Here is a 9,596-nt window from a genome sequence, read left to right as displayed (position 1 = left end):
TTATGTGGATAAGCCAACATTATAATCGATTTTATCGGATATTTCGGATATGGTTGATTTTGATCGATTTTCTGTTAATTTCTTCAGTTTTGTTGAAATTGTGAATAAAATGTGATTCCTTGTAGGTTTTGGCTTAAAATCTAGGATATCGGGAAGAGTCGTCTCGAATATGAGGCAATTTTCCTGAGTGGCAGTGTAGGCCCCGTTGCTGAAAATGATAAAAAGATGAAAACGCCTTGGAAAACGCTTAATTTTTTTTTTGAAGTAATTCAAGCGTGTGCTGAAATGTCAAAATATTTACCTGCTCTGGATAAATCCCGGCTCACATCTCTATAAAGCATTTTTGTGCGGAGCGTGCGAGCAGGGTCGCCAGGTCAATTTTTGACAAATCTGGATGATTTAGAAAGTTTTGTCTGGAAAAGTCTGGATCGTGTAAAAAAACCCTACAAATTCCGTGAAAAACCTTACAAATTCCGAGAAAAACCTTACAAATCCCGAAAACAAATGTCTGGATCTTCCAGATTTTTGCAAAATGAGACCTCAAAAATCTGGATAAATCCAGATAAATCTGGAAGGTTGGCAACGCTGCGTGCGAGCAGGGGAAAAAGGCCGACCCAAGCAAGTTTGTTGATTTTCTTGTTGTCGTTTTGAAAACTCAGCAAAATTCCGAAAGAAAATTAATAAAATCAGCCTTTCAACACGGTTCTGAACCATGTCACGACGTAAGTAATGCAATGGAATAATTTAAAATGGTAAATTGATGGGGGTTTTGCTTTTGTTTTGCAGTCATCACCCAGGAAGAGATTACGCTGGGTTACGCCTCCGAAACGGACGACTATGAATCGGAAATCGGAACTGATGCTTCCGTGACGGGGGAACCGTCTGAAATCTACGTGGGTAACACGGGCAAGGTGCCGGTCGACAAGTATTACAGTATGTTCAGACAGTACGGATCGGTGAAGGACATCACCTTCTGGAGGACCCACAATCACTTGTACCACTGCCGGGTGCTTTACCGGACGAAGGACGAAGCTAAGAAGGCCGTTGAAAAGCTAAACCACAAGATTGCGTTCGGAAAGCGTATTCGGGTATCGCGCGTACGGGAACCGATCACACTAAAGTATGGGGCGACCATCCGTATCGAGGACATTGCGATGGGTGTATCGGAGGAGGACATATACGACCATTTCAAGCAGGCCGGGGAGGTCCGTTCTGTAGTTAAGGTTGGGACAGCGGCTTATGTGCTGTTTGTCTCCGCGGCCGTAGCTTGTAAGTCGCTCGAGTTGGACATGATCCTTAACGGGGACCCGTATACGATATGTCGCCTGTCTAAAAACGATCGAATCGACCACATTCAAGTAATGAGCCACATGAGGCAAATCAAGTACCGCAAGCCGTTCGTAATGGTGGAGAACTATCCGGAACTTCCGTTCGAAGAACTGCACCGGTACAAGGAAAACTTCGAATCGATTGGACCGGTAAGACATTTCAAGATAGCAGCCACGGGAAACCAGACGGTCACGTTGGCCCTCTGCATGGACCGGGCGGACGATCGGGACTTGGTGATCGATCGGTTCAACGACGCGGTCATCAGCGGACGCAAGCTGAAGCTCTATATGGCTCCGGGGAAGGCGCGGATGACACCGAACCATGTGGCCCATTATGCCATCTGCAAGAACTCGATCAGGGTGGACAATGTTCCTCCGTGTAAGTAATGGGCTAGAGGGCAGAAAGTTGTACAAATCATTTATGATTGAAATTCTTCAACAGATTTGAAGGATTACGAAGTGTGCAAACTGTTCGGGAGATGTGGGGCAACGATTAGCTTTCTGGATAAGATAACCAACAAGTGGATCATATGCTTCGATGATTCTACAATGGTTCCTCTGGTACAAAACCATTTCTTTATGGTTTTCCAGTATGAGTTGAATATAAGCTGCTTATCGCAAAAAACTCTTCCTTGCAACGATGTTCTTCGGCTACGCGATCCTGGTAAGTGTTAGTTTTGAACATTTAGTGTCAACTATGCGTTAATTAGGTGCAACAATCCGTCTATTATCTGCTCTAGTTGCTGCTCACAAAAAAACGGTAGAAAAATTAAGTAAAACCAGAGATTTGGAATCAGGTGTGTATTATAATACTCTATCAACTTGTTTTGGATTAGCAATTTTAAATTATTTATAGAGACACCAAAGCCAAGCGGTTCGCAGCAAGCTCGCAGATCCGATGATATCGACAATATGCTCAAACAAGCACTCACACATGTGAACCCAGAAGCCGGCCGTCAGATCCCAACGCAGTCGGTTACGCCATCGTTGAAGCCGACTGTCCCACGTGCCGAAGAGTCCACCAGCAAAGACTCTGGCTATCAGCTACCGCAACCGAAGCCTATTACACCGATTCAGCCCATTGCCCAACATGTGGACAAACCGTTGAACTGGAGCACCTTTCAATTGCCAGCTTCGAAGCCGACTACCGTACCTATGGACGTACCCACAAACTGGGGTACACGTCGGACACCGTCGCAGCTGCCAAAACCGTCGACCGAACTTGTAGACACGCCCTTGCATTGGAACACGATCCAGCAGCTGCCACAGCAAATACCGACTATTCAACAAGCCGATATTCCCTTGAGTTGGAACACCAGCCAACAATTGCAGCCACCGCAGCCAGTTCCGCCGCCACAGGTAATTGTAGCACCTGCTCAGCAGCAAGCTCCTGTAGCCGTGCAAAAGATCGGAACGTTTTCCAAGCCCAGCGGTAGCGTTGCCAAGGTGCCACCGATGCAGAAAACTGTGGCTGCCCCGGCTGTTGATGGCAGAATTGGAACCAAATCCAGCAGCTCGTCGTCCTGGATTACGATGAAAAATAAGGAGCGTAAGTATTTCGATCATTTGTGTTTATGTCTAACTGCGCTTAGGTGCATTCTTTATAGTAGCTGTAGATCACATAAGGTTACCCCTCCCCCTCCTCTCAATCAAGGGGTCCCAAAGATTTCCCAAGCACTTCTCTCTTCGATCTCTGTAATCGTAATTTGTAATTTTTATTGAACATACGTAAGCCTGTAGGTAGTCCCCTTTTTTTCAGGTCAAGGGAAAATTTCTGAAGAAATCTTCATTTATAGAGGAACTCCAGGAAGAATCGTTGAAGGAATTCTAGGAGGAATCTTGGAAGGAATTCTATGACAAATCCCTGAAGGAATTCAAGGAGGAATCCCCGAAGGACTTTCAGAAGAAGATCCGATGGAATTCCATGGAGAATTCCTGGAAGAATTTCCGAAGAATTTCCTGGAGGAATTATACGAGGAATCCCCAAGGGAATTCCAGGAGAAGATCTGAAGATATTCCAGGAGGAATCCACGAAGAACTTTCAGGAGGAATCCCCGAAGGAATTCGTGAATTATTTCCAGAAGGAAAACCTGCAGAACTCACTGAAAGAATTTCTGAAAATGTAGGAAATCCTGGAGTTATGCCTGATGAAATTCTAGAAGGGACTCCTAGAAGAAACCCTGTAGGAGCTCTTGTAGAAAATACCGAATGAACTTCTGGAAAAATTTCTGATGGTTCCCCAAAGGAATTTCTGGAGAAATTCCTGAAGAAACTCCTGGAGGAATCTTGGGTGGAACTCCTGGTCTAAACCTTGAATGAAATTTTGTAGGAATCCTTGAAGAAACTTTTGGGGAATTTCTTAATTTTCCTGTAGGTAGCCTCTTGTAAAAATCTCTGAAGGAAATCCTGGAGAGATCCCTGAAGGTAGATCTAAAGGAATTCCTGAAGAAATTCCACGAGGAATGTCGGAAAATAATATCTGCTCGAATTTATGAAACTCCTGGACTTATCTCTGAAGGAACTCGTGGGCTAATCCATGTAGCAACTCCTGTAGGAATTTCTGATGGACCTTAATAAGGAATCCCGGAAGGAACAACTAGACTAATCTGTAAAGGACCTTCGGTAGGAGTTCCTGAAGGAACTTCTGTAGGAATTCCTGATGGATCTCCTGAAGGCATCCCTGAATCCTCCTGAAAGAATCTTTGAACGACCTTCTGGAGGAATACCTGAGAGAGCTCCCGTTGAAATAGCTCAAAGAACTTCTGAAGGAATCCCTGATAAAACACCATCTCTGAATCCTCCTGGAATAACTGAGGAGATCCCCGAAGGAACTACTGGAGGGATCCCTGAAGAACGTCTGAAGTAATTCCTGAAAAAAGTACTATACTGCAGGGATACTCGAAGGAACTCCTAGATAAATCTCTGAAGGAACTTCTGTAGGAATATCTGAAGGAAACCCTAGAAAAATCTCTAAAAGAACTCCTGAAAGAATCTCTGAAAAGTTTCCATAAAGCATTCCGTAGGAATTCCAAGAGAAATCCCTGAAGGAAGTTTAGGACAGATCCCTGGCTAAGCAACAATGTGATACATTAGTTGCTTTCAAAAGGTTTTGTGAACCTTTGTATAACCAAGAAAATTCTGTTTTGGCTTTATGATGGTGTTTATAACCTTTTCTAATCTACTCGACTTGAAAATGTAATTTGGGTGAAGAGATTTCAGTAGAGTTCCCAGAAGGAACACCTGGAGGAATGTCAGAAGGAATTCATGAAGAAACTTCTGGCGTAATCTCTGAAGGAACTGCTGATCTAATTTCTGAAGGAACTCTTCCAGGAATTTCCGAATCCTCTTGAAAGAATGTCTGTAGGAACTCCTGGAGTAATCCATGAGGAAACTATTGTCGCGAGTATCTGAGAGATTTTCTAAAAAAAACAAAGATGAAACTTCTAGAGGTGTTGCGACAGGCGATCAGTTTTCGGAATTCCAAAGAGCGAACTCGGTTTTATGATGATGGAGTTGCTTTTAGCTGCAATTTATAATTCAACAAATTAATTTTAAGTACAATCTTAGTTCATGTTTTTAGTCGTTAAGTTCAATGGTTATTTAGTTTGTGTTATACAATATTTTTTATCTTTAAGCTTACATTTTTAGTCCTTCTACCGTATAAAACGTGATCCTGTCCAACAATTGTGTTATAAATTTTGTGTTGCGTATCGTGTGTATCGTAGTTGATAGTTGTCTGTGTACTAATTGTGCTTTTCGAAGAGATCGGCTATGAAGCCGTCGTGTGGTGCTGCTCGTCGATAGTCTCTCGTGGGTTGGCAGTACTCACTGAGAGAGAAAATATTAGGGTGAAACCCTGCCGTCCTGAACAAGAGGCATGCCTGATTCCTTCTGGATGAATCTCTGCAGGAACTCATGAATGCCAATCCTCAGAAGAAGAAAAGCTGCAAACACCCAGGCCACCACTCAGCACAGTCCAACCATACCCTTTCAGTTGCTACCGACCAGTTTGGGCACGCAGGCGTCCTCTCCCGGTTAATCAACAATCATAAGAAACCAGTCTCGCTTTGTAATTGGTAACTGAGATGGTACACGCTTAGGTAACTACGCACAAGTGACCTGGCTGCGACAGTATTCTATCATAGACTAATTTTATTCTATTCTCTCAGTAAGGTCGAGTGACATTGATTTGAAACGGATGGAATGTCGGCGCTGTCGTCCGTCCCATAAAACCGTGGCGTGGCCTTAAAGTACGTTCGGGACCTGTACCCGCAGCTTAGACAATTAACTGGGTGGAAGTAGGTTCAGATGAACACTCCTGATTAGCGCTGATCTGGCTCTGAGCTCAGTCTCCATAAGGGCCTGGGCCAACCCTCGGGTGACTTCCCTTCTTGCAAAGATAACCATCAGGATTATTAGCGACTAGTTCATTTGCAGTGAGGGATAGCGTTTCTAAGGGGGACGACTACTAAATCCATGAACAACAACAATGTGATTGAGAGTGGAAAGGCAGAGGGAACGGCGTGAACCCGTTGAACCCGTTCGAGCGAGGAGGACTGGCGAGATCGCCACGACAAGAAGCTGCTATGCCCGCCAGCGATCAAACGGCAGGAGATTCAACGGGAGGAGCACGAGGCGGCTCAGCCCCGGCCGAGGAAGCGCAGATGACTGGCGTAGATCTCACGCGGGCGCTGAACCACAACAGGAGCGGTCTAGCAAAGATGTTGGTAGTTGCCGAACAGCTAGACGAGCTGATCGGCTACACGAGCGGGCGGACTTATGGGAGTTCGGGAGTTAAATAAGACCTTAGGTTGTAATGAAACTTCCTTCTTCAGTAGTGGTCAAAAGCAGAATGAATAATTTATTCTAGAGGACTGACTTATATACATAAAAAAAATAATCATAGCTTGCTAGGCATTAAGATGGAGTTGTAGTAGCCGCGTTGCTGTGCTTCATCTCGACAGGAAGCTTCGCCTTAGAGTTCATCAGAGTCGCCGCTTAGCTTCCATCACTCCTCCTCGACAGGTGAACTCCTGCTGCTTCCCTGAATCTTGATAGTTTCACATTGGTCAGGGGTTTCGTCAGCATGTCGGCGACCATCTCCTCAGTGGAACAGTACTACATCCGGATGATCCCATCTTCCTTGAGCTGGTATACGAAATGGAACTTGGTATCCACATGTTTCGAACGATTTGTTGAACGTGCAGACTCCAATTGTTTAATACAAGATTGGTTGTCTACATGGATGATGATCGGCTTGGCTGTATTAACTGAGAAGTCCGCTAGTAACCGGTCGATCCATAGAAGTTCCTGGGAGCTTTCTGCGACCGCCACGAACGCCGCCTCCGTACTGCTAAGAGCAATACACGTCTGCTTTCGTGATGCCCAGCATATTGGTCCACCGCCCAACAGGAACAAGTACCCGGAGTTGGACTTACGAGTCTTCGCATCACTTGCCCAATCTGCATCCACGTACATCGGTTTTCCCCAAAACGAGTTCGTGGTCCATGGTTTGCTTGAGGTAGCGGAGTATTCTTTTTGCTTCGGTCCAATCTGCCATTGATCTGCCCAGAATGGAAACACTTACTGCAATATCCGGGAGAGTGCTTACAGCCACGTACAGCAAAGATCCGATGAGACTGGTATATTGATGGTTGTCAGTCAGCTTATCTGCCTCCTCCTTTTGCTGAATGTGTCCAGGATCCATGGGGTATTTGGATGGCTTTGCTTGATCCATGCCAAAACGTGTCAAAACCTTTTGAATGTACATCTGTTGGTTCAAGGAGTAATGGCTGATGTCACCTAGTGATACCACTTGGAAGTGCTTGTTTAGATTTTGAATGATTTCTTCATATTCTCCTTCTTCGTGGCAGGCAATCACCATGTCGTCAACGTAAACTATCAGGTAGGTGTACTTCCTACCATTTTGCCTCACGTACAAGCACGGGTCTTTCTTCGACTGTTGGAACTTCATCTTCTTCAAGACTTAATCAAACTTCTTGTTCCAGACATGTCCAGCTTGTTTCAGTCCGTACAATGATTTGCGTAATGAGCATACGGCGTTCCGGTCACCATCTTCATATCCATCATCCATAGCTGCCTTCCATAGTTCACCTTCGGGGCTGTTCATTGTAAATACGTTTTCGGTACATCAGTTAACTTTTTCACCATTCCAGTTGTCTCTCGGAACCGTTAAGGCGGCACATGTGCTACGCGATGATCGTCTAACCGGCGTGATTGCTGGATCAATTCTCTCGTCGAACGTTGCATCGGTTGCTGCACTATCGTCATCCTCATCTTCGTTTGGTGTATGGTACATGCTTGCATTAACGTCCGTTTGCTCCTCTTCTTCTTCTTCTTCTTATTTGTGATGGGACCGGTGACAGAGACCATATGCCCAGTGGGTTTCGTGTTTGCGCTCTGTTTGATGCCAACGCGGTCGGGCATCTGGTACTTGGGCACAAACTCAAGCACCGATTTTGTTGTTTACAGTTCCTTTTTCACTTTTCTCAAAAAGCGTACAACGTCTCGGAATGTGTCCACATCATTGGATTTAAACAGGTCTACAAGCGTCCGGAATTTTCCATCGAAGTCATGCTCCGAGCGGGTGATAGCGTATTTATTGCAGTGCAAAACTACATGGTCTGCCGTATCCTCGGTTAGGCAAACGTCGCAGTCCGGGTCGTCTACAATTTTCATCTTGGCCAGCCAGTTGTTCACGAAGCTGTGTCCGGCCATCAAGCGGTTCAGGCCTCGAATCTCCAAATTATTTAGTGGCTTGTTTTTGTACCAAGGGTGATCGCTGTAACTCGGCTGTATCGAGAAGAAATGTTTCCCCTTCTCTTCTGCATAAGTGCAATACCAGTTGTTCGTATTTTCGATTCGTAGTTGGTTGAAGGTGTGGAGTGCATCGTTAATCAATATTCCGTTTTCCAGGACCTGGTCCGAGTATACACCGGCCTTTGCCAGTTCGTCTGCTATATCGTTGCCTTCGATTGCGCAATGGCTTGGGATCCACTGTATTGTCACGTTCATGGTTGTTGCAATCTCTACGATTTCCTGGATAACCGAGTTTCTCCTAGGATTCGCCAACAGACCCTCAATCAACTGACAGGATGACAGAGAATCTGTGAACAGTACTGCTCCCTCGATGCACTCGCTTTGCAAGTACTTCAGTGCCACTAGTATAGCGTATAGCTCCGCAGTCATTATGCATGTTTCCGTATCCAACTTCAGGCTGATTCTATGCTTCGTGGCTGCACAGAATACTCCTACTCCGCAGGCGTCCTCAATTTTCGAAGCATATGTTCGGTCGGAATTTATATTTGATGTTTTGCAGGTACAAGAAGGCTTGTTTTAGGACTCGTGGATTACAGTACCTTTTCGCTGGTGCTCCTTCCATCAGCGTGACTTGAATGTCCAACGGCTGATGTTGGTAAACCGTGATATTCGGTAGGATCGCGTCAAATACGTTCAGATGTTTTAGATACGTTCGTTCCAGCAGTGTGAGCATATCGTCTGGAATATCCTGTCCTCTCAGTTGAAGTAGCTGCTCTGCTACCACACTGTCGTTTTGAATGTGTTTGGCCACCTCCTTACAGGTTACTTGCTCCAAGCGTATGTCCAATGGGCTTTCTCCTGCCAAGGCCGCCAGTGTGTTTCTCGGGGTAGTTCTTGAACAACCAGTTACTTTACGCCAGCACTGGTTGATGATCACCTGTAGCTTTTCTCTGTTGGTCTTACTGGCGTTACCAAATGCAGTGCACCCATATTCTAGTGCACTTCGTATTAGCGATTTGTAGAGCATTCTCATGGTTTCCGGATGTCCGCCGTGTTTTATCTTGGCGATGACCTTCAGCATATTTAAACGATCCTGTATTTTGCCGCAGAGTTCTCGGATATGTGCTCCGAAACTCATAGAACGATCCAGATATATTCCCAAGTGTTTATAGTTGATGACTGTTTCGACGGGTTTCCCTGCGACCTTTAATCCCAGGTCAACGTTAGTGGCTTTGAAGAGTATCGCTTTGGTTTTTTCTGGATTTATCACCAAGTTCAAATCCTGTGCCTGCTCTTGGAATTTGTCGAGTTGCTCTTGCGCAGCTTGCTTGGCTTTTTCCGTGTTGGTCCCAGTCACTATAAGGGTGAAATCATCCGCATACTGTACCAGTGTTACCTTCTCATCAGTAGTGTTGTGCAATCCGGCTGTATACAAGTTGAATAGGGTCGGCGACAGAACATCACCTTGCGGCAGGCCATTACTTATGA

General features: G+C 45.3%; 1 protein-coding gene across 2 annotated transcripts in view; it reads left to right on the top strand.

Annotated features, from left to right (window-relative positions):
* The first annotated feature begins 597 nt into the window (after positions 1 to 597).
* The window catches only part of LOC109408303 (uncharacterized), a 32,818-nt gene continuing 23,819 nt past the window's right edge, over positions 598 to 9,596 (top strand). Inside the window, exons 1-5 of one of the 2 annotated variants that reach the window (XM_029860517.2) lie at positions 598 to 722; positions 787 to 1,707; positions 1,771 to 1,992; positions 2,069 to 2,125; positions 2,185 to 2,877. In XM_029860517.2, the coding sequence (XP_029716377.2) occupies positions 713 to 722; positions 787 to 1,707; positions 1,771 to 1,992; positions 2,069 to 2,125; positions 2,185 to 2,877 (1,903 nt within the window). In that variant the 5' untranslated portion in view covers positions 598 to 712. Of the gene's footprint in view, positions 723 to 786; positions 1,708 to 1,770; positions 1,993 to 2,038; positions 2,126 to 2,184; positions 2,878 to 9,596 lie in introns of both variants that reach the window. The other variant, XM_062846649.1, reaches the window with a different exon arrangement.

Source organism: Aedes albopictus, chromosome 1, assembly GCF_035046485.1.
Source record: "Aedes albopictus strain Foshan chromosome 1, AalbF5, whole genome shotgun sequence".
Taxonomy (NCBI): Eukaryota; Metazoa; Arthropoda; class Insecta; order Diptera; family Culicidae; genus Aedes; species Aedes albopictus.
This window is presented reverse-complemented; position numbering and strand designations above follow the sequence as displayed.